Raw genomic sequence first — 24,838 nt, 5'->3', positions numbered from 1 at the left:
TTATCTGTTTGTTAGTTGTTCTACTGGCCCACAACACAGGTCTAGAGCTTAGCAGAATTTGTTACATCAACAAATTGCTGATATCGAAACTCGATCCTCTTTATTGACGAACTTGCATATGGGCCAGAATTATAAGCATGAAAAGTGAAAACATATTCATAAATCGATGAATGATGAGATTGCGACTCACACTGCATGTCTTGTTGTGTGTGCTTGGTTTCCATCTAGTGTTCAAAATATGAACTGCACATTATCTTGCAAATTCAGACCCAGCAATCCTAAAAAAGGTAGCCTACATTTACAAAATATCAGACAAATTTAGACAACTTTTGCAGACATATTTATTTGGATGATGCGTTCAGTTTAAATACCATGTTTGTATTATTGCAGTGATAAATGTTGGGGAATGGCGATATTAAGAAACTAGTCAAATAAAGGTAGCACACAGTGCTCACTCAATAATAAAAGGTTAATCTATAAATAACAAGTGCAAAACAACACATTCCAGAATTACACTCCAGGAGTATAAAAGATGGTTTAAAAGTCAAGATAAAATATTTTGACCTTGTGTTGACCTAAACACAAGCATTTCAGTCATTCCAGTTTGACAACAGGATTGGCGAAATAATATGACTGATTCATTACATCTGCCCATGGCCTAAGTCATGTTCTTGTACAGAATAATTCCCATCCTAAATACGTATGCTGTGCATGTCTTTCCAAGTAGCCCAATAATACGGCACAGTCTGACCACAAATACACTTACAAAGACAATGTGAGGTGGGCACAGAGTAACAGGAATACTGGAATAATGAATACCATCAGAGTCTGTGGGTGCATTTCACATACAAGTTGATAACATTTAGTGAATTGTGTTATCTCTAATGGCATAGAAAGACAATAATAAACAGAAGATTGGCAACAGCAAAGCACGCTAAGGCACCAGTCAATAAAGTCAATACCTAATACCTCTTCTCCCCTTTTAAAACTCTTCCTATCAAATACGAATCTATTCGCCAGAAAATCCCCCCAAAAATTCAAAAGATCCTTAAAAAAACAAGAAGAAGGATGGTTAATTTCCAACCGTCCATTTTGTTGCGAGTGCATTATACATCAAGAGTAAATGTTAGGAGTAGGTAATGCAGGAGTGTTTCTTTATTTCATATTTTTGCTGTCACACTGGCAGGACTGCATGCCTACAGTATAACTTAAGGGAAAGCCAAGCTAATGAGATATAAGTGAAGGGCTCACACTCAGGTCTCAACTTTAGCATCTTCCTTATCTTTCAAGATGTCCTGTAGGAGATCCTGGTAGTGAGGAGAGTAGACCAGCTTGTTGAAGTTTACCAGACGGCCAAGCCGGACCACAATATCTTCCAGCTCTTTACTGATGGGCGCAAGCCCCCCCGGCAAGGCTACAGGACTCCTGTGGGGACTGGACTCCAAAAAAGCCAGCAGGTAGGTTTGTATGCGAGAGTCTGTGGAGAGAGTCAGGTGTAAAAGACGTACTGTACATATGAAACAAGAAATAAAGCAGGAAATACAGTGTGCATTATATTAGGTTTTCATTTTTTTGAAAATGTCATACTTTTTAGTCAATAAATACAAGCATATGCACACCTATAAGCTTCAAAATAGGGTTGTCAGGGCTGTTGACTGCAGCAATCTGGCCTTTCAAAGCATTTTGCCGGTCGCTGGGGAAAGGAGAGAAAGCATGCTTTGACAAGCATTCCTCCAGCTCCACACACATCCGTTCCCCTATGGTTGCAAAGGCCTCCTCTGCATTGAATGAGCTGTAAAACAAAGACATCAGTATAAAATCACTTACGAGCATGTCACCGATGCCCACAAGACCATTCTGTTCAAGGCAAGATGCCCGTGTCAAACTGCATGTCTTTACGAATATGCTGTTGACTTACGGTGTATGCCTCTCAGCTAACAGCACTCTGACAGTATTCTTCAGACGGTCCATGAGGCCTGGCAGGCCCGAGATGGCCTCTCCAGCGCTATTGTATACTATCAACAGCACTGATGCCACTGTGGTGATCTGCTCCAATTCCAGCTGCATCTCTTGGAATCGGGTCTGGTCCATGAGCATTGTCTTCATGCATGATGTACAGATAAGAATCAATGAGAGAGCACGAGTGAGTCAGGAGAATGAGGACAGACAGAGGACCAGACAGAGGAGTCCTTTTGTTACTCTTATTTAAATAACATTTTTTTTTTTTCTTTTTCCATACAGATTTTATTCAATACCGCATTTTAAAATGTTTGCAGGTATTACCGGTACTCACCTCAGGGAAGGGGGAAGCAGAGTGGTCCCACTTGAGCAGGCTCAAGTAAGCATGGTTGTGTACAGATAGGGGCTGAAGGCTCGGGAATCTTGCTCCTGCCACATCACTTTGCTCCTCTCTTGTACTTCTCAGTGCATTTGCTGAATCCTCAAGCCATTTCCTGGTAAAATCCAAAGCATCTGAAAAGCAGACAGTCTCACTCTGTTAATGTGCCACTCACTACTGTGCTGTTGGCAAGCCACTCTAGTCAATTAGGCCTGATATGGTGGGGCAGGATGCCCCAGCTATTAATGTCATGCTGCTTACTTGGCTGTTTTTCAAGGAACTCCTGAAATTTCTTCCTCTCATACTCAACGGAGTGCTGTAGTAGCTGTGGACGGATGCTTCTGACGGCAAAATTGGCCATGTCGATCTTCATTTTGTCCAGAACTAAAAATATAGCCCTGGAATATGAACACATCTTCTGTTAAGCAACAAGAAATCTCATATACAGGCGCATGTCCACATGAAAAATAATACTAATGTAAAGAATGACTTCCATTTATTTTCAAGCTTAACTAGTAGATCATTAATTTAGCCTGGACAAAGTACAATTACATAACCTCCTTTATTACATCTGTCCAGGTCATGTTTTCTGTGTCTTTTGTTTTACTGCCTGTCTGACAGTCAGCAGGATTACGCAAAAAAAGAAACTTGGTGGGGGATGTAGCATGATAATGATAATTTGGAGCAGATCCTAATCATAAGGCGGATTCAAAAATATTAATATATATATATATATATATATATATATATATATATAGGCATTTGGCCTTGGTGGAGCACTGAGTGTGCTCTCCGAACACCCTTCTAATGTAATTCTAAATTTGAAGGCATCTACTGCTAGCCTGACGAGCCAGACCCACATCAAGATGTAGGCTCTGGGGACTCACCATTCGCAGTTCTCAGTCCGAGGGGCGGGATAAACGGTTGACTTTCAAATTCCCTCTATGATAGCGCTACAACTCATGAGTCCCATGCGTTTTCCCACCAGCAGAGCTAGTTCGCTAGTTGATCAAACTTTTGCCAACTTAAAAAAGCTTAACTCGTGTCGCACTGTTGCCAGCAGCAGCATCCATCTTCTTTGTTTTCAAGTAGCAGGGAATTCACGCCGAACAGTCGGTGTGTCATCATTATGTTAAGCCCGCCTACCGACTCTATACACGATGTGATTGGCCTGATCGAAGGTTCATTTTTCCAGCTCGCAAGCCAACGGAGAGTTGCTAGACTACCCTGGCTGCAAATTACATTTCCTGCCGCTAGGGTACGTCTAGATTTTGAGGCTAATCTACTGCTATGTAAGGCTTAAATCTCCACAATCTGCCATGCACTAACCCATCAATCACCTTAAACTAAGAGAAAAGTCAAAAGCCGTTGTCGTACTTCAAGAGTGGTACAGTATCGGTGATGTCATGCAGTTTCTTGACATCCTCATCTCTCATGGGTGCGCAGAAGGCTCCCATCATGCCAATGATGAACTGAGCCACTCTGCCGATGTCCAGAGCTCCCTTCTCAGCCTGCTGCTGGATGAGCGACAGATCCAGCACTTCCTCTATCTGTCCCCGCAGACGGCCCTGTGTCGGCATGAGGAACGACAGCAGTGTCTGGTATGACAGGAGAGAGAAACACAGTTTAACCTTCTCTACGGAACTGGGTATGTTCAGTGTGTGTCTACAGTTGAGTCCAGAGTTGACAGGATACTCGCCAGTCTTTGACAGTGTGCAAGACTTGCGGAAAACCAACCACAATCTACCTTCTTTTGTTGCAACACTGAAGTAAATATACAGTACTACAAAGCACAGAAGTGGCAGAGGGATTTTGCATGTATACTCCTACCTCTTTGATCTCTCCAACCAGCTTGATTGCATGATCATACATTGGAGGATCTTGATTCAGCTGTGTTTCAAGACTATCCCAGAATGCCTTGTGCATGATGTCTTTTACTCTTTTTTCCAAGCTGGAAATAAAGTAATTTGTTTTCATATCACAAACAGCACTGAGTGTTTATTTGATTGCACCCCAAGGAAAAAAAAGAATGAATGACAAGCCGCTTGGCTCTCTCATCAGTCACAGTCTTGAGTCGCAAAGCCTACTCATTTAACTGAAAAAAGGGGGGGAAAGCTGGGATTGTTAATATGTAAAACAATTACATACAACTTGGTCTATTCACGACACTCACGTTCCTTCAGCTGGTTCAGGGGGTTTCACTTGGAAGGTTCCATTCACTACGATCTCGTGAGCAAGCGCCATGTTAGTGACTCCTTTGGCAGTCTCCATGAGCTCCTCAACAGATACAAACATGGGAGGGCTTGCTATAAAAAAAAAAAACAGTGGACATCATGTCATGTCATTTCCATTCAGTTAAAAGTCCAGAATAGTGAATGAATGACAGAGGACAGATGAAGTTAACACCTACAAAATGTTAAACACACATTTGATCAGTGGACTACTACAACCTACTATCCTTACAGTAGTGTAGTAGTATAATTGAAAGCATCTCACAGTTTTGGGCTGAGATGAGGCTATATAACAGTATGATAAGTCCATCCTTATTTTGCTCTTGTTGTTACTGCAAACACAGCCCACTTAGGCTAAATATTTGAAATATGGAATATGGAATGATGAAATATGGAATATCGAAATATGGAATGATGAAAAGCACATCAGAAATGTATCTCCTGTAGTGCCAATTATAGAAGTGACAAAATGACTGGACTATACTTACACTGAGGATTAATTCTGTGGGGACTTGGGGCGTTTCTCCTCATTCGTTTCTGTACAAGCTCTTCAGGAGCATCAGTCTTGTCTGTAACATTCCCGGAGTCTCCTGAATCAGTAGGCTTATCTTCTTCATTTGGGGGCTGATTGCAGTCCTTTGGCATTTTGCACTCAGCGCTGAATTGATTCTAAAACCTGGCAATAACACTCAAATAATTAAAACATTGTATCAACATCCATCCCCACCTAAGGAGTCACATACTGTTGCTTGTACCATTTAAAGCAGGGGTGTCAGACTCATATTAGGCAATGGGCCGGATTTTTTGGAATGAGACCTCGTGGGGGCCGTCATTGTCACGGTCATTATCATTTTTCTGTGTGGGTAACAGATTGTTGTTTGATGATATACTCCTTTACTATAATCACATATTATGAGCAAACAAGTACAAATCATGTATTGCTGTCATATACTGGTCCTCCCATATCAGTTTTTTCAGCATCTCCATTCCTGAGGATAGTTTGTAGAGCTAATGATAGAAGATAACTACATTGAAAATAACTATATGATGTTCTAATTTCCCCTTCCTACCCAAAACATCTGGGGGCGCCGTATGAAACCTGCTGGCGGGCCGGATCTTTCCCCCAGGCCTTATATTTGACACACCTGATCTAAAGGATTAAAAAGACTTTGAATTTAACCCAGACATGTCATGATAGATGAAAGCATTTGTCTGTAGCTCACATACAGTTTCTAACTGTGGGCCAGATCCACACCAGATAGAGAGATCATTTAACATTCTAAATACACGCAGTGTTGTTAACTAGTCCACAAATTTGGCCCGGGTCAGTTTCCATCACTCAACATCATCCAAGATCATGTGTTTGAAACCGGTCATCGTGCGGACCATAGACAGTAAAAGAGAGGTGCGGACCCATTTCGGGCCGGCTCGTTTGGCAGATGCGGTAAAGATCCGTCCCAGTATGGATTGGGTACTACTATTTACTTTTTTTTACTATTCACCATCACACTGTAGAAAAGTTGAGGATTTGAATAGAAATGCCATGTCATCATGACAGACAAAACAAAGGAAACCACTGGAGAGCACTGCAAAGAGACTGGCTCTGGAGACAGGCACTAGATCATCATCACTGAGTCAAGCTCTAGCATCTTCTTTGTTATTGCGTAACCGCTAACTCAATTCCCTGGGCAAATGGCTGTGACAACTACAACCAAACATTGTAGGCCTACAATACTTCAAATTGGCCAATGTCTCGGTCCTGCACTGTGGAGAGATCATGGAAACCAATCATTCATTCACAACTTAACGTTAAGTGTCTAACATATTAGCAAACGGCAACATCGCGTAACGTTAGGCTACGCATGCCAGAAGCGTTATGAATTTGCTAAGGTTTGGTGAAGGTTTATTATAACAAGTAACGTTAACGATGGCATACGTAGCCTACCACATTAATTGACATAATTCAGTATAATTCATATTGGCCATAGAGGGAATACGTTATGGCTCCATTAGTTATGCCACACCGCTAACGTTACACGTTATCAAACATCCTGAGTTGGCTACCCGATGTTTCCCTGAAAATGCGGTTATCACGGACACATTGCAACTACATTACCTGATTAATTCTAGGCGTAATGGGAATCCACGAGGCAGCGGAAGTATCCGAGAGGAACGTCAACGTTGTTTCTAAAGACAATATGTCCAGCCAACGTACATGGTTTGCTAGCTGACGCTAGCTTGTTAGAACACTACCTCACGTTTAGCTGTTATATTTACGGAAGTCTTGAAATAGTGCGACGTTGTAGTTTTTGAACAAGGATTGGTTAGTAACCTGGGAGAATTAAGAACTACAGTTCCCAAAATACGAAAAATACCGGCTAGACTTTTGCCCCACCTACGTGAAAAAGAAAAAGAAAAAACTCGGCTGGATTTCTGCAACATTGCAATATTTCGCAGTATTGACATTAAATGAACTAAGTAGGCTATAATTTTGTTTAAATTGTTTATTTGCTTAGTTGCCTTGACATGGTGAACTTCATAGGCCTATATGGGGAAAATGGAAGCATGATGACCGCAGCAAATCTTAAGTTATTTGTCCAGCTATTACAATATATTATACAATAACCAGGAAATAAAATAAACACAAAAGTACATTTTAAAAATATATTGTAAAATATATTAAAATATATAAAACACATTTTATTCGTTTCAAATAATAAGTTATTTACAGACATATGTCAGTGTCTTTACAGGGCACTGATTATGCTAGACAGTCTTGGCCCAAAATATTGAGCAAATATTTCTGGATGACCTTGATAAAATTTGGCAAACAGGCGCTTTTTATCTTTGAGTGTATATTGTGGGTCCTCGTCAATGGTCCTGAGTAACCCAAGTAACTCAACATTTGTTGACTGTCGAACATATTCTGGATAACCATGGCAGAAAGTAGGACCTTGAAGGTGGAGGCAAGAAGACAGAAGTCATGGTAAAGCCAAAAACTGACAGACAATAATTAATAGCCTAAAGAAAAAAAGTGTATTACCTGAAGATGTGTCTATCTGCCCTTGTTGAATATCAGCTAGTTTTTCACTAACTAACTTGTGAAAAGATCCTGGGATCTGCAGAGTTCATGTTAATCATTATAATAATCATCATCATCAATCATCAATCGCAACTAGACAGAATTTAAGAAAGGTACCTGGAAAACTATAGAATGGTTGTCCATAATGAAAAGGACCAAGACATAAGCTTTGTCCTTTGACAGACATCTGTGGTTAATGATTGCCTTGGAAAATGTCCTTTTCACAATCATTCGGTTCTCCAACTGAATTTTGTTAAGAATGTACATTACAATCATTAAATGCATTCAGAGAATGAAACATTACAGGCACAGAATCTGGATTAATCGAATTGATATGACACTCTTCATGGACTCTGGAAACCTGAGTGAGGTCAACTTCCTTACCTCCTTATGCAACCTCTTGGCTTGTGGGTCAGCAGCCAAAGCCATGAAGACAAGTAATTTTTGGAGTTGCTCCCGCTGGTCCACAGGCAGGAGCTTCAAACAAAGTTGAATGGCCTCGAGAGCCAGTTTGAGATTCCCATTTTCTATACATCAAAAGCATATTGCAAAATGCAATAAAGACAAGTGCCACATACACTATTGCCAAATGTATTGATTGACTTGCATATGAATTTAAGTGGCATCCCATTCTTAATCCATAGGGTTTAATATGACGTCGGTCCACCCTCAGCTATAGCAGCTTGAACTCTTTTGGGAAGGCTTTCTGCAGGCCAGTCAAGTTCATCCACACCAAACTCTGTCGTACTTGCCTGACTTCATTGTGCCAAGTGTAAAGTTTGGTGGAGGGGGGTTATGGTGTGGGATTGTTTTTCAGGAGCTGGGCTTGGCCCCTTAGTTCCAGTGAAAGGAACTCCGAATGCTTAAGAGATTTTGGACAACATTACAACATTAGTGTACAACCTCACAAACACGCTTCTGGAAGAATGGTCAAAAAATCCAATAAACACTCCTAAACTTTGTGGAAAGCCTTCTCAGAAGAGTTGAAGCTGCTGTAGCTGCAAAGGCTGGACCAACGTCATTAAACCCTATGGATTAAGAATGGGATGTCACTTAAGTTCATATACATGAGTCAAGGCAGGTGATCCAATACTTTTGGCAATATAGTGTACAAGAGGTTGCAAACATTGGCACATTCAAGTTAACTTCAGTTAGCAACCCCCTGCTGGTAAAATTATTCTAAAGTAAAACTCCCTCCTTTAAAAAAGATGTGGTAATCTTTAGAAAATGAAACATCTTTAAAACAATTTAAATATGTAATAGGCTTTCAATATGAAATAGGTTAATTCAGATGTGAACAGTCTGTTTCATAGCTCAAGTGATTCAACAACTTCCTGGGCTGAAAGTTTTTGCTCAGCAACTATCATAATTTGGAATAAGGACGAGCACTCTGGATGCTTCTATGGTAAGTCCACCACAAAAACTCACCAAGATGTTCTGTGATAACAGCGTAGACTTCTCCCATGTGGTCACCAAGCAGGGGAGAGTAGTCAGGTTGGCTGTAGTGTTTGGCAAGAACATCAAAAAGCAGAAGCTTGCACTGTTCCATGTCGATACTCTTGTTCAACTCATAATGGGTTATGGGTAGTTCACGGCTCACCTCAACCACCACCTGGTCTGGCAGAAACCCAATGCAGTCTAGTGCTGCGGACAGCCATGCATCAGTCCTACATTCAAACACATCAAGAAGTTATTCACCAAGCAGTCTCTAATAGGAAAAAAAAAAAAACTCTGTTTCCAGTGTATACACACAAAGGGGAATGATAGCAATTAGAAAACAATATTGCCTGGAAAATGAGAGTCAATGAGACCTTTAAGTGCATTGAAAATAAAAATCAACATACTGTGAGTCCCTAAAGGCCTGTATAATCTCCCGGTCAAGGAAGCTGCTCCTGTGCAGTGCCTCTTCATCATTCTCATCCAAGCTAGAGGACTGCTGCCAGGAACGCTCCTTGGCCTCCAACAGGCCCTCAAGGAATGGCAGGTCCATAATCTGCATTAGACGCAGTAATGTCTGCTCCTGCCACACTTCACTGACCACTGCAATCGAGAAAGAGCAATATCACCAAGACAACATGGTATGGTTGTGTATACAAAAACCATTGGGTGTTGTGGCTATAAAGCAAAAACATGTTTCAACTTGTTGGAGGCAGGCATAACAAACATAATGGAACTTACATGATCGTGACAAAGCATTATTTCTGGCTTGGGGGCTGTGCGGCATTGTGTCCTTTTTCATATAGGCTCCTAGAGTGGTGATTGACCTCACAGGTGTGCTATGACAAAGCACCTTCATCTCCCTTTAGTTAATTAAAAAGAAAAGGGAAAAAAGTACAGGATTCAAATGGAGAACTTCATATTTCCAGACAATGTTTAAACGGAGTAACAAAATAACATACCCTGTGTCAGGCATATGAAAACTCTTTTGTGCGAAGGGTGAAATAACTTGCTTGTCAAGCTTATCCAATACAGCATTCTCAGTGCTCACAAATCTGTAAAGGCTGCAGTTGGTATCTTGAAAGGTATGTTTTTTCTCCTTGCCAAACACTCTTTTCCCCACTGCCTCAATCACCTCACAGTCCATAAGGGCTTGGCAAACACGCACAGCCTTAGCTCGAGGGAAATCTAGGCCTCCAAAATAATTGTTCTGGACATGAGTCTGAATGGCATCAACTGCAGCAGATCCTACAAAGCAGTTTTTGTGGGCTCTCAGATGACGCCACCGTCGCTCCATTTGAACTTGCTCTTGAAGATGGGATATAACAGCGCTCCATGAGAGTGGTTGCACAGTGTTGCCCATTTTAGAGTCTGAAAAAAATGTATGAACCATGAGAAGGGTGACTGACCAAAAATATTTGCCCTTGTAAAAATGTTAGGAAATCTTTAACAGAAGGTGATCATGTAAATGTTAATTAACCCCATGGCCAACAAAGAAATAATAGGCCTGGTAAAAATTAGGGCATCTAAAACGCCTGAGGCTTTTGGAGATGCTAAGTATACCTTGAGGAAGACTCATAGGACTGTACAACTTCCCCATAATATTTAAGGCAGCGGCTCTTTCCCGAATGGTCGCCATTATCTTCTTTAACCTCAACGTCTTGTTGACGAAGACAGTCTGAGAAATGTGCTCTTTTTAACACCTCTCACTTGTGACGTCACTCCAATCAACTAACCATCAGGCTGTTTCCTCGTTCAGCTGGCCATGCATTGAAAATAAAGCACTTTTGTTTGTAGGTTACTAGCAACAAACACGGTCTTTGCGATCATTTTTTAGTGAATTTCTGACTGAAACTGGAGTGCGTTGACAGCCTGTTACCAAAAAATGAAGACATTCCCTTCATATGCGTATCGAAACATAAACCCAATGTTGTTACTTCTCTCCCCGCTAGATGGTGACAGTGCGACAGAAATGTCAGCGCTGTAGGCTCAGAGAAATTTCACAGTAGGCCTAACGTCTTTGAGAGTCCTACTTTTTTATGCGGCTACTGTGACAGGTGCTGAATAGAGCAAGGTAAAGCCCCTCTTCATTTTCTCAATAAATAAAGTAACGCTAAAGGCGTAAAATATACAGTGAATTGTATATTTCAATAGGCTTGGTGTGCACTTTGGTCAGTCTTTCCTACTCCGTGTGAACCACAGATGCCCGCCCGCGTGAACAGAATACTGTGAAGAGATGCTAATGAGTAACTCAGCAACTTCGCCCTACCTCAAGTTATCTCCGTTTTGTAATATTATTTTATGACTGTAACGTTAATGGAAGTGATCTACTCGGAATGAAGCTAGTACTGTACTACATCAGCGTACATTTGCTCTATATTATAAACACCGTTTCAATAACATAACGTGAGTAAACCAAGTTACTCTTGCTTGTCAAGCCATGTTAACCAAAGTCCTTTAGCTAAAGTTAGCATGTGCTTTAACTTGAGATTGAAAGGTCAACACTAGCTAGCTGTAGTTTTGGTTACATAAAAACATGTTTTTGTTTTATTTGAAACGTAATGCTTACTGGTAGATTCGAAAGAACTGAAGGAGTCTAACTTGGAAGTATATTCTGCATTACTAGCAAACAGCCAAATATCCTGAAACAGCCTACAATTTAGGCTTCCTGCGGGAACTGTCCATCATCTGACATTATCTGGGCAGTTAGAAACAGGCTATTAATAACTCATGAAAAATAATTCAGACATATTGTGAAATGCAATTGTCTGTCTTCATGGATGGGGTCCTTTCAATTTTGCTTTTGCTTTGCGTGTCTTATAAAAATGTTTAATATCTTATGAGGTGACTCAGTAGATACGCCAATAAAGAACATGGGCCCTTAGGGCAATTGCTAGTAACGTTAGCAACTCTAACAGGGTCATTTAATTCCTGCACACGATTGATCACATGTCACAATTATTGCTATTATAAGGGGACATCTCAATTCTATTAAAGTATCAGTTAGAGAGAAGACCTCCCACTTCAAACATCAGTTTTGATAAGGACATTGGGGACCATCTACAGGTCAAATTAAATAACTTGGGCCTGTATAATTTAAACAGAATGACAGTAATTTGTCTACTCAGTGCTGTTGGCACGACCTCTATTAAATTCTCATGGGCATAAACGGTTCAACCATGATGGGCTTTAGGTGTAAATTCTGTAGCAGAGGCAAATTTGTGTCAACTTTGCCCTGAGGTGCACCTCAAAGATTACAAAAGTAATTTCAAGGGTTGAAGTCTTTTACATTGGAGTATCTTGTCTCCCAAAATATAGAGGCAAATACAGCTGAGTTGTTTTGAATGAAATCCTTAACACACACCTAAATGGATCTGAAAACGAATTCAGACACAAGTCACCTGGGTTCCATGGTAAGTGTATGTTAATAGAATGTTAGATTTCATTTCAGAGGTGATTTACAGATTCAGTCAATCACATTACCAGACAAATGTGTATCAGAGCATGATTTGGACGTGTCTACTTATTATTTTACTTTTTTTTGCAACGCTGTACAGGAGACAGACGATGGCATTATTTCAGTTCAAATCCTAGAATTTAAAACAAGTCTTCTGGATGTGGTACAAGAGCTGCACATTAGGAGGGTAAGAATTTTACATTTTCCTAATTGATCCACAGAGAAATTGTATATGATATGCCTTGATGTGATTGGTACAATTTGTAGAGGCACAACATGTAGGCTTGTGTAATGCTTTGATAAAATGTAGGGAGTTTAGTACAAGCCATACTTTTTTGATCATCTGGACATAAGCCAGCTGTACTTACATCAAAACAAGGTTGTGCACGTGCATGCTTGTAAAAAATGGTAGCCCTTAAGCAAACACTTAAAACCTCACACAGGGCTATGTTTAAAGGTTAGGTCTTTAAGACAAAAACTGAACTATTGCTATCTGCCCACTTTTATTGTTATTGTCATGTTTGGAGAGAAACAATAGCATTAAAGTGCCTGTGTTCCCCAGGCATGCCATTAAAGCAACACTTTGTAGTGCCCTGGTTTATCGCTTTGAGGTTACAACGGAGGATGTCCTACAAGACATTTGTGTGCAATTGCACTGTGTATGGCTTTAAATAAACTAAATTATCTTGTCTGTCACATCAGTTATGTTGAATGATTTCAATTCACTAGCAATCTGAAACAGGTATGCGCAATTGCAGTGTCCAGAACTGGGAGCGCAGGCCACTGTGAAGTTCAGCTGTTAGTTAACAGCCAGAACTCCTCTGTCCTCTCATGTTGTGTTGTCATCCGATTCTTTTTTCCTGTATTTCAGCCTGTCTTTATGGCCTAGTAGACCCATGGCTGTCCTCTTGTGATTTACTTGGATTACCAACTTTAATGTCCTTTTACAGAGCAAAAGCCCTGGTCAATTTATTGTTCCTCGGCCAACTGTTAACAGCTTTATCTAGTGTGCACTTTTAGAGTCTGCCATGCTGGTAGCCCACTTTAATGGGAACTTATAAATAAACTCCTCAAGTCTACTCCTACATGCATATAAAAAGTCACTATGTAGAACGCAATTGACTTTTGCCTACCTTTCAGGGGTGAAGGAGGATAAGGATGGCTTTGCACTAATATAGCTTATCTAATGTACCGATACTTACCCAAAGATGCTGCGTGAGCTATTTAACTGGACAGATCTCTCTCTCTCTCTCTCTCAGACTATCTAAGGCAGCATGTTATTGTTTTTTTTTTTGGTTTATTATTTATTTTTTTAATTTATTTTAACAGAGATTACTACAGTGGAACCAACTAAGGTCCTGGTTGATCATTATTCATACCATCACTTGTAATTCAGTCAGTGAAGTAGTGGATATATATGCATGCATGTGCCAGATGTTTATTTTAATCATTTTATAAGCCCAGCTGAGCTGTGTTGAAGCAGGGACATTTTTATTTTTTTATTTTAGGGATTTATTGTAGAGGACTGCTGAATTATCAGGGGTGCAGCTGACTTGCAGCTTACTCTGTTTCTGCAGTCTGTTGCTGTTAGTAAATCAAGTTTTGCTTGCAGGATGCGGAAACTCGATATGAGGAACAGATCAATAAACTGGTCCTGGAGAAGCAAGAATTGGAGTGGCAAAAGGTATGTGATCATATGATTATACGGATCAAGGTAGAGTATGGTAACTGCATTAAAATTAGAAATGAAAATGATAAAGACTTTATAAGAACCTCCAAACTCAAAGCTATCTTGTGTTTGGTATTAAATGTCATATGCCGTATATGAGATTAAAGGTATGCTCTGCTTCTCACAGGAATCTGTCCAGCACCAGATCAGCTCAGTGACCAATCAGCATAATGAGGCTCTTGATACTGTGAAGAAAAGGGTAATGGTTTGTTCTTACCCCTCACCTTCAATCTACACCTAATCCAGAGAAATAGGGAAGTAAACATGGTGTTTTTTGTTCATACATTAGTTTCAGGCCCAAATTGGAAGCCTGGAGGAAGATAAGGTATGCTGGTTTCTGTTTTATGTGTGTCTCTCTTGTCAGAGGCTATAGCACATTCTAATTGCCTGGAAGTCATTATTTGTGCATAACAATTCTACAACACACTCACAGGGAAGGCACCAGCTCACAGCCGAGTTGAGAGAAAAGGAGATGATCAGTCTTAAGGAGGAGCTCAAAACATTGCAGGTAATACCACAGACAAACACACATGACACCCACAGTAATGTGGAGGGGTAGGGGTGGGTGAAGGAATGAGCCATGGGAAACACTATGGGATGCATGACCCTCTAAGTGACCTCTGCGGCTCTATTTGGTGTGGTTAGACAGGACATAGGTGATGTATGCTGCGCTCCAAGCTTCAACACTCCAGCGATTCTGACACTAAAAGAGCAATAAAAAAAAAAAAAGACTCTTGTTACCTTTTTGCTTTAAGGTAAAATAATTGGATTATTACATTAAAAGCACACGAAGGCCATCAGAAATGACATGCTGGTATATGGCTCATAAGACAGTAATTACAGTACTAGAGAATAGCACCATAGCTTGTGTGTTCCTAAACCATGTTCTGTCAAACATGTATGCATCATGCTTATTTGGGCTTACTCAAGTAGATGAATGGGATCTGTCAACGGCATATGTCAGACATAGTCCAAGAGCATTAGTCAAACCCGGAACAAATTAGTAACAAGCTGCATTTTTCAGGATATGTTCAGAATACCTTTAGGAATAACATACTAAAAGTCCCTGTGAATCCCTCTTGTGCTTTCTGAGATATTCAAGATGGCATCCAAAATTGCCGCTATTTGGAGATTTTTCCATATCTCAGGCTTAAAACATAATACAAATGCAATACGAATGTTTAAATATAAGTTCCCATACAAGGAATCCAAATTCACCATTGACACACTGCTAAAAAAAGTTAACAAAGATTACAAGGTCAATGTGACACAAAATTCACATAGTGTACCCATTAAGCCCAGGCACCATTTAAGCCCATTTGTAACTTTGTCATTTTTTAGAAAAAGAGGGGCCTGTCTAATGCTATTCATTATTTTGTCTAATCACACAATGTCTTTATTATGTTTATTTATTATGTGGCACCAATCACATTTGTCAATATTGAATAAGGCTCACTTACATCTGTGCAGTCTCAAGGAGGCTCAGATAAAGTCGCTTCAAAACTTTGGTGTTTTCGAACCCCTCAGATAGAGCCTCTTTTCAATTATTTTCAGCCACTGACTAAGTATGTAGATTCATATTGTGTAAATTGGGAGATTATTGTTTGTTTTGTGTGTATAAACAGGTAGTTCAGTGTAATTTTTTACCATTTGGCTTTATGTAGAAAGATGAGTTATGCTAGTTAGCGCAGTGAGCAAACCATTGTCAATAGTCAATACATGTAGCCCTACTGATAGATATGTAACGGGAGTATTTTGCTCTCCATAAATATCCTCTGCGTTGTGTTTTTAAAAGAAAAGTTGAAATAATGCAACGTGACGTTCAAACTGGGTCTTACTGAATTTGTTTATTTTCGTACACAGGCTATCACATTCAGGTGCTCCTGTTGCGTGAAATCTGACAAGCCAGCCTGGGGTAGTGGGACACTTAGTTAAAAGTTAATTTTCGCGGAGCATAGCCCCACGTCACACCTACACCACACCCCCTTACCCGTAGATACCCGTGGGAAAATAAAGAAAATACAAAAACTCTAAAAAGAAAAGCACAACTTGTGGGGAAATTCAGGGAAACAACATTCCCTGTAACCCTGCTACAGATACACTGCTTAAGTATTAAAAATGTTGAGTGTACAAACTATATGTTTTCTGATTCATTTTACAAAAAAAATAAGGATTTGGATGGGTGAAATAATATTTTAGCCCACCTTGGAAAAAGGCATTTTTTGAACATAAAAAAATGCCTTTTTCCAATGTGGGCTGAAATGGTACAGTGAACCAAAAAACAGCTAGCGTAAGATAAGTTAAAATAAGAATTCCTTGTTAATTCAGAGAGTTTGGCAAAAGAGGAATAACTATGATGGCAAGTTTTAAAGCATATTTAGGCTACAGGCATTTCTGTATACATTTTATCATGTTTATAAACCATCTTAATGTCTATGAAAAATATGTGAACTTAGAAGGTTCAAATCTCTCATGTCGTGAGCGACTTGTGCGACAAAAACAACAGATTTATTATTTAGCAGTTGCATTTTACCAGTGACAAAAGTGATTTTGCAACTTTGGTAGCTCTTGGTCTGAACGCATAGTTAGACAACAATGAGACAGCAATTTTCCCTCTATAACCTTTATAATGTAATAGCACATAATATAATAATAATATATATAATGCTGACTTCATATAATGCAGCACCAATGCCAGCTTTACTAGATGATGAGGGAGAAACTGAAGAATCAACACCAATTTCTGATGATGAGGATGATGACTGAAGTGATTTATTATTATGAAATGTCTCCATTCAATAAACTAATGATGAACTTGACTTACCCTAAAAAACATATATTTTGACCTTTTAATTACATTTGTATCAGGTTTTAAGCCTAAGATACGGAAAAATCTCCAAATGGCGGCCATTTTGGACGCCATCTTGAATATCTCAGAGAGCACAAGGGGGATTCACGGGGACTTTTAGTATGTCATTCCTAAAGGTATTCTGAACATATCCTGAAAAATTCAGCTTGTTACTAATTTGTTCTGGGTGTAACCCTATTACTGAACTAACAAATGTTTAATATATAGTCTCACATGCATGCCTATTTTCCTGTGGTACTTTAACATGCCTATTTTTCTGTGGTACTTTTACATGGTAGTTAACAAAACTGAAATATGAAATATTAATTTAGTTAATTTTCTTCATTTTGAAGTTTTGCAAGTTCTGGCTTGTCCATTTAATTGATATCATATTTTAATAAATTAATTTTGAAATAATTATGTGTATGATATTTTTTGTACTGAATTGTTCTTGTTTCTGTTGCAGCTGTGCAAGTACAGTATGGAGAAGAAGTTGAGCGAACTGGTAAGCACTGGTTGGGCTGAAGTAACGGCAAAGTGGAGAGGGACTGGAGGAGCGGGGGGGAGTATGGACGGCTGGGGGAATTGCAGAGGAGGCTCAGCTGTGGGAAGCGCTCATCAGCAGCGGCGGATGGGGAGTGAGCTTGACACTTGAACCGTCAGCACAGCCGAGAAAATATCACTATTAAAAAATTTTATATCGGAGCCGCGCACCGTTTAACCTCTCAATGGGCAATGAGGGGGAGGGGAGGCTGGGGGGGGGAGACGAAAATCGCTTTGATACAGACAATCAAACAGTAACGACAGAAATTCATAATAAAAGGCCTTCAGGCATGCGTCAGAGCGGACTCCTTATCTGTTCTGGAGGAGCAGTCAGCCAAGTCGTTAAACAAAAGCCTCCAGGACAGCACAGCACCGCACCCACTCCACACAGTGCCCCCGTTGTGCTCTGAGGAAGGGGAGGGGGAGACATTTGAATGAATTCTTAGTACTAACAGTTGTGCGGTGCTGGGGGGGGGGGGGGGGGGGGATTGATTCAAATAAAGTAACGGGCTTGTCTGTGAGAATAAGAAGAGACTATATGTTTGTGTCCCAGGAGCAGAAGCTTGAGCTGCAGACAGAGAGTAAAGACGGCCACCTGAAGCAGCTGGGGGAGGTAGAGCAGCGCTTCGGGACGGTGTCGCGCCAGTGTACCATCCTCAAGCAGGCCCACGACAGACTGCAGCAGAACGGTACCATGCACCAGCCCCACACACCAGCTCAAGAAACATGGCCTGTCAGGAAAACTGTTTGTGCAGGAAAAAGTGGATTATTGTTCATATTTAAGAGATTGTTTACATTGTCGGAGGAGCCAAATCTGTCCTGGTGTCAGTTGTAGGTGAAAGGGCTTAGTTATTTAGTGCCTTAACACGTCTGGCCTATGGGTCAAAAAAGAGCTGGCAATTAACTCTCTCCTTGAGCATTAGTCTCATGACCTCTGTAAAGAAAGAGTTAATTTTGATAAAAAGTGACAGGTCGCGTATTATAAGTAGTCTTGTTTCTTTCAGATGCCCTTTCAGTCATAACTTCGCTTTCCTGATGTGCTGCTTACGCGAAACTGGCTTTGTAAACATATTTATCGTCGGCTTCCAAACTATAGTATCACTATTTATGTATAGCGGCAATACAGTTGTGCTGGTCCTGGCAGCTGCGGATAATTTAAAGGAGATAGGGGGCAGATCCTGTGTCCCAGAGAGCCAGTCTGGAAAGTGTTATATACTGGCCATTCATTGTGAAGAATGTTGATAGAACCTGAAGGGATGTTACCTTTTCCAGACTGGACTGTAGGGATTTCGGGCTTGTGCATTTTACTGTTAAGGTAGCAAAGCAAATTAGTCTGTCATGTACAAATACCGCATGCAGTTTGTTCTGTATCTGAAAAAAATATGTCTGACAATAGGGATCAGTTTTTAATAAATGTATGAGTGAGTGTTTGAGTGTTTTTAATATCCCATCCAAATTCAAGACTAGTTTTTATACATTCTTTTTTTTTGGTAGTGGAAGAGGCCATCAAAATCAACAAGAAGATTACTACTGTGAATAAAAGTCAAGAATCAAAAATAAATACATTAACCCAGGTAAGTAACTTCTGTAAATGTAGTATAATAATAAAACTCATTGTGAAGTTCTCAAATTCTCAATCATATGGACTTGGTCCTGAACGTGAGTGATTTGTACTATTTTGTTGAGGGTTCAGACCAGCAGAGAGGGTATACTTTATGTTACTGCAAAATGAGTACATTGCAGAATTCTCTGCAGAACAGAGAAAGCCTGTCTAAATTGGCTGCTGTGTGTGGAAACCCTTCACCGTAGCTACCTTGAATTATTCCTACAACAATTAATCAAACAGTCCCCTCTACCAGCCAAATCTTTAGTCAATAAAATATGGAAATGCTAACATATAACCCCATAAATACTTCTCCTTGAACACCTGTGCCACCTGTATTTATGAACTCCATCTGTGCCTTGCTCATGGTGTGGCTGTGATGGCTTCAGAGGTACCCGTAGTTAGCTTTTGCCTGCCGCAGGATGTGAAGAGGCTGCAGGGCGAGCTGATCAAGGCGAGGGTGTCGTCTGCGTACCAGTCGGGAGAGGAGAGCTCCAGCCTCCGAGAGCGCGAGCGGCAGATCCAGCAGCTTCAGCAGCGGCTGCAGATGGTACTTGAGATTTCACACTCGGCTACTGGGAGCTGTTTAGTGGCACATCATGGTTGCTTTATTTGCTAAAAGTGCATTTTGTGACTGGGTTTATAGGAAATGGAGCTGAACAGCAAACTTCAGTATGAGAATGATGCTGCTCACTTGGAAAAACAGGTGAGATTTTTTTCTACTTTTGTTTGGTATTTCAGCTTAATTTGCCATGAACAGTAACTTATGTTTTATCAAACATCTAGGTTACAAGGGAAGTATCAATGCAAATAACTCACTTAACTTAATGTGTGTGGTTCAGAATGACGTGTGTGTTTCTAAGTTTTGAGCAAGCATGCCAATGTATTTGAATGTGTGTGTGTGTGTGTGTAGGGAGTGATGAACTCCCTGCAGCAGGCCCAGCAGTTGGTGCACACACAGACCCTGGCTCTCAGTCGATCTGAGGCGGAGCTCCTCACTCAGAGAGAGGAGTATCAGGTCAGCGCCTTCCAGCCCTCATATGTCCATGTCATACGCCCCCCCCCCCCCCCGCACACAATATACACACTCACTGGAATCAAATGAAGGCCCTTACAAACAGAGTATTTTATTTACTCAGCAGCCAAATTACATTTTATACCATATGGATGCTTTAGGAAAATGACACACAATTTTGCAGATCTGTAGGTCCCAAACAAAATTTAAGAGGACAGTGTGTGTGTGTGTGTGTGTGTGTGTGTGTATATGTATGTATGTATATACATATATGTATCAAGAAATAATAATCTGGATAATGTCATAAAGATTTTCTTAAATTCATAAATTTCATTTGAAGCCTGTATTTGTTTATGCAAGCTAGTGTATGACACATAGTGAAAATGGTATGTTTCAGTATTTGAAAATACAAATCACTGGGAGGTTTTTTGACTAAAACCATCTCAAATCAACCCAATTCAGTACCACAGCACTGAAAAGTCCCCATGAGTCTTTGATCAAAGCCCCTCTCTACCCAGTTTGGAAATGGTAATGATCTTAATTTATACAAGAGCCCAAATAAATGATGGAGGCCCCACACAGCCAATAAAGATGATTGAGGATGTTGTATATCACACTGTGCACATTTAGGAAGCATGAAGTGCAACTGAATAATAGTAAGTGTGTTTATTTTCCATTTACAGCCTCCTGTCTTTACTGCCTCTCTCTCTCTCCCTCTCTCTCTCACCACAGTCAAATTCGCATATTCATTCATTTATTAAAACCATTATTAACATGACACCAGGCAGCTGATTTGTATTGGTGTCCCGGCCTGTTTAGGGCCCTCAGTCTGGTTTAAATAAACACATAAAAATTTATCATTGCATTAAAATTTCCCGGGTGATTAATTTTACGGCCAGGCCCTTAAAAGACAGCACGAGCTGGTTCTGGAAGAAGCCAAGGGGAAGGAGGAAGGATTTGGTCGTCTGAAGGAGGAGTGCAAGAATGACAACATCCTGTGGGAAATAGAGGTACATGCCCAGAGAGGCACTGAATTACAAGTCTGACAATATATTTATGTATCAGATACGATGTTCCCAATATGTCTGAAGTAACTTAAACAGATCTATTTGAGTATACAGCGATGTATTTGAAAGGCTGGTAGTGAATGCATACACATGTAATGTTGTTTTTCGCGGCCGCTATTTGCCAAACCTGAGTGAATTCCTCCTGGATTGTGATGAACCAGAAACAGGCGCTGCAGCAGCAGATCCAGAGCCAGGAGGAGGAGCTGCGCTCAGTGAAGGAGGCCTATGAGCATCTCCACCACAAGCACAAGCAGCTCTCCGCCGCCAGGCTACAGGCTGACCACAGACACAGCCTGGAGGTACAGTAGAGCAACTATGGAAATGATCCGCCTGATTGGTTCATACTTGGATAATTAGATGATTATTTAGATAAGTCCGTGCAGGCCGGAAAAGGCTTTGCATAAACATATAAAGCGTATAAAGATCCCACACAGCGTGGTCGCACACAGTGGTTACTATACATTCATATTTGAAATTAAAATAATGGTTGAGTCATGTTTCTGGTCATACATGGTGTCCACTAAATACCAGATATTTGACTGTTTTGTTTAACAGTATGGACCGATGTACAGCACAGATGGAGACAGCGAGGTTGCTGATGGCCAGCAGCCAACAGATGCACACAGTAAACGTGTATCCTCTGACGAGCAGATTGATCCTGTCAGGGCAGAACAAAACTGTACACAAGGGAATGACACTACAAATTCTGAAGCTGAGCCAGGTCAGAGTAACCTCTGAAATCTTAATGTTTACATTGTTCTCTCTGGCCTCCGGAATGTTCGCTTCATTTCTCAGTATCACACATGAATGCTCACTTCATAAGCAGCATGAAGTCATAATGAAAGTGCGATTTTTATGCAGAAATACATTTGGAATGCATTTAGTGTGTCTTTCAAAATGTTTGCTTGTTTGTTTGTTTGTTTAGCTAACTCCTGCATCCTTGATCACTGAAATCTAAGTCTAAGATTTTGCCGACAGATAAAATCATTGAAGCCGCTGAGGCTCAGGAGATGGCAGCAGACAGCTTTCCTTCCAGGCCACACTCGGACTTTCATGTCGAGACTCAGCCTGCCCAAGCTGATACACCACCACCTCACCACCCGGATGCGGAAGAAAACAGACAGAGTTGCCCCCTTGACCATTCGGGACTCGGACAGACAGGAAGTCCCGTTGCCCCAGTTCTGCCCAAATCTGTTGCCAAAGATGGATCGGATGATCCAGTGGTAAGCGAGCCAACAAATCCCAACGTCAACCAAGCCCCTGGCCTCTATGAGCACAATCAGTCCAGCGCCTCACTGAATGTTGATGAGCTGCCTGTGGCAGACAAAAGCAGCAGTGACAGCAGCAGTAGAGGTATGGTCCACTGGAGTGGAGAGCTATCTGTAGCTGAGACCAGCTCTGTTTATGGTGCTGAGAATGACCCTGTGGCTGGAGGGAAGGGGGAGGTGGGAGTGCAGCAGACTCTGTGTACCCCTGAGGCAAGACATCCCCAGTCACCAGATAAGGGCTCAGACAGTCAGGCAGTCGCTCCAGCACAGGGCCCGGTCTGCACAGAGACCCAGCCCCAGACACCAGCGGCAGAAGCCGCGCCACACAATGCTTCCACCTCCCAAACAGCAGGTGAGTGTGAAACCGTTGCCTCAGCCCCTGAAACAGATCAGGCACGTCAGTTTACCGGTGATGGGCCTATCAAGGTTGCCGCTTCCGCACAGCTGGACAACAACAGCGCTGATATTCCCCAAGGTCTACACACACCCATCTCACAATCACAGCAGCCAGCTGAGCCAAGCTCCTCACAATGTCTGGACCAACCACAGAATGACCTCTCCCATCTTGCTCTGCAGTCTAGAGATGACCTGAGCAGCTGTGTCCCAGAGGCAAAACATCTCCATATCCAGAATGAAGAATGCTTACCTGTGACTAGAGAGAAAGTGGAAGCAGTCCAAGGGGTCAACCCTGAGAAGCATGTTCCAGCTGTAACCGCAGACGCTAAATGCAGCTATGTCTCCGCTAACATGGGCTCCCCTGAATTATTCCCTCCAACATCCTCTGCCGTGGAAGCAGACCCACCACAAGTAGCCAGGCCCTCTGAAGAAACGCGTTCCAGTGACGGCCAAGAGCACCAGGGCAGCATTCCTGCAGACGCTCAAGTCACACCTCAGACGTCAAACGCTGAAGCGGAGGGTGACGAGAGGTCACCTTTTCGAGCGGCGGACCATCGAGGTGCCCCGGGGACAAAGCCGCACAGGTCCTCCTTTGTGTGGGGGGGTGCGCTGCCTAAAAGCCCGCCGCTGCTGATGGGTTCACACGGCGCGGAGGGCTCTCCCGGTGACACCCAGGGCAGTGCTGTCTGCACCGTGTCCACGGCAGCTCCGGGGCCTGCCGTGTCAGAGCACAGATCCACAACACCACACTGGAGATTCCTGGAAGTTCCCTCCACCCTCTCAGCCCCTATCTTTCAGCAAGACAGACTTAACAAAAGAGGTGAGTGTCTGAAGGGCAGTCGTCATTGTGTTATCTTGTGTGTGTGTGTGTGTGTGTGTGTGTGTGTGTGTGTGTTTTACATTCCTTTATCATTAATAGTTGAAGAAAAGACATATTTGTACAAATATGTCTTTTATTTCAGATTTGAATATAGTCATTCATAACATACAGGTCCTCTCTGCATAATGCTAATACATGGTGTTAATTTCAATGACTACATGAAGGGATGATTTGCTTCTACCAAATATAACCTTTCTCTAATGTTAAATCTTTTCAAAAACATAGTTGCCAAGATGGATGTTTCTGTTGGCAGGAAATGCTCAGGATCTGCTGGTGTAATTTGAACTCATCCTCTATATCTTTTTGTTGTTAAGATTCAGCAGCTAATGCAAGAAGTGCAGGAGGGTCAGATGGCTGTGGCATCCACCCAGGCCACAAACGAGACCAGCAGGAGACCTGGAATGTCATCAGACAGAGCCTCAGTGAGATGGCCGTGGGGATGGTAAGTCCACCACGCTCTCTCTCCGACAAGAATCAAGCAGTCAGCAGCGCAGACGCACAGCACTCGCACATGCATATCAGTTTGACTTTCAATTTCCTGGAGATGTCAGGGCGCTCTGGTATAATTTCTGACGGAAAGCAGCAGGAAGCCGTGGCCCCTTGTATCCATCACGGAGAAGTGGCTCAGCTCCATAGGGATCGTGGTGGTGGAATCATGGTAGCGGTCAAGCCTGACAAGAGATTCCCTCTTCATCCGTTTGCAGACAATCAGAGCACGTTTTAAAGTGTATCCTTCCCCTTTTTTCTTCATATGTATAATAATGCAACAAATATGGCACACAAAGTATGCAAGCATATAAAGTAGTAATGCTTTGAGTTAGAAGAAAGCCATGCAGTCTCCTGCCAACCGTCATCTTTTTTTTTTTTCCACTGAATTTGCATCCATTAGAATTCCACATTTCTGGCGTCGGTAAGAGCATAGCGCTGAGCCGCAGTAACAGTTA

The 24,838-nt window shown here is 41.5% G+C and overlaps 3 protein-coding genes across 7 annotated transcripts in view; 1 reads left to right on the top strand and 2 right to left on the bottom strand.

The window, feature by feature from the left end:
- Positions 1-317: 317 nt before the first annotated feature.
- On the bottom strand, positions 318-6,842 carry tcp11l1 (t-complex 11, testis-specific-like 1). Its single transcript, XM_042111459.1, has 10 exons — positions 6,686-6,842; positions 5,058-5,245; positions 4,512-4,644; positions 4,169-4,289; positions 3,716-3,936; positions 2,600-2,736; positions 2,294-2,472; positions 1,919-2,100; positions 1,620-1,792; positions 318-1,477 (listed from the first exon to the last, which is right to left on the bottom strand). The coding sequence occupies exons 2-10, from the start codon at positions 5,212-5,214 to the stop codon at positions 1,254-1,256; spliced, it is 1,527 nt and encodes a 508-aa protein (XP_041967393.1). The 5' UTR covers positions 5,215-5,245; positions 6,686-6,842; the 3' UTR covers positions 318-1,253.
- Positions 6,843-7,058: 216 nt separating this feature from the next.
- LOC121724268 (DEP domain-containing protein 7-like) lies at positions 7,059-10,811 on the bottom strand. Its single transcript, XM_042110696.1, has 9 exons — positions 10,652-10,811; positions 10,051-10,459; positions 9,830-9,951; positions 9,496-9,691; positions 9,080-9,318; positions 8,036-8,178; positions 7,769-7,894; positions 7,613-7,688; positions 7,059-7,522 (listed from the first exon to the last, which is right to left on the bottom strand). The coding sequence occupies exons 1-9, from the start codon at positions 10,725-10,727 to the stop codon at positions 7,317-7,319; spliced, it is 1,593 nt and encodes a 530-aa protein (XP_041966630.1). The 5' UTR covers positions 10,728-10,811; the 3' UTR covers positions 7,059-7,316.
- A 232-nt stretch (positions 10,812-11,043) lies between these two features.
- The window catches only part of LOC121724267 (tropomyosin-1, isoforms 33/34-like), a 30,595-nt gene continuing 16,800 nt past the window's right edge, over positions 11,044-24,838 (top strand). For 2 of the 5 annotated variants that reach the window (XM_042110694.1, XM_042110690.1), the window contains exons 1-18: positions 11,044-11,162; positions 12,407-12,501; positions 12,646-12,732; positions 14,158-14,229; positions 14,402-14,473; positions 14,564-14,599; positions 14,708-14,782; positions 17,589-17,627; positions 18,213-18,354; positions 19,160-19,239; positions 19,690-19,818; positions 19,915-19,974; positions 20,182-20,286; positions 21,183-21,293; positions 21,512-21,649; positions 21,906-22,071; positions 22,329-23,834; positions 24,209-24,336. In XM_042110694.1, coding sequence (XP_041966628.1) covers positions 12,457-12,501; positions 12,646-12,732; positions 14,158-14,229; positions 14,402-14,473; positions 14,564-14,599; positions 14,708-14,782; positions 17,589-17,627; positions 18,213-18,354; positions 19,160-19,239; positions 19,690-19,818; positions 19,915-19,974; positions 20,182-20,286; positions 21,183-21,293; positions 21,512-21,649; positions 21,906-22,071; positions 22,329-23,834; positions 24,209-24,336 — 2,991 coding nt within the window. In that variant the 5' untranslated portion in view covers positions 11,044-11,162; positions 12,407-12,456. Of the gene's footprint in view, positions 11,163-11,206; positions 11,495-12,406; positions 12,502-12,645; positions 12,733-14,157; positions 14,230-14,401; positions 14,474-14,563; positions 14,600-14,707; positions 14,783-17,588; positions 17,628-18,198; positions 18,355-19,159; positions 19,240-19,689; positions 19,819-19,914; positions 19,975-20,181; positions 20,287-21,182; positions 21,294-21,511; positions 21,650-21,905; positions 22,072-22,328; positions 23,835-24,208; positions 24,337-24,838 lie in introns of those variants that run through there. The other 3 variants (XM_042110692.1, XM_042110691.1, XM_042110695.1) reach the window with 3 other exon arrangements.

Source organism: Alosa sapidissima, chromosome 11 (assembly GCF_018492685.1).
Source record: "Alosa sapidissima isolate fAloSap1 chromosome 11, fAloSap1.pri, whole genome shotgun sequence".
Lineage (NCBI taxonomy): Eukaryota > Metazoa > Chordata > Actinopteri > Clupeiformes > Clupeidae > Alosa > Alosa sapidissima.
This window is presented reverse-complemented; position numbering and strand designations above follow the sequence as displayed.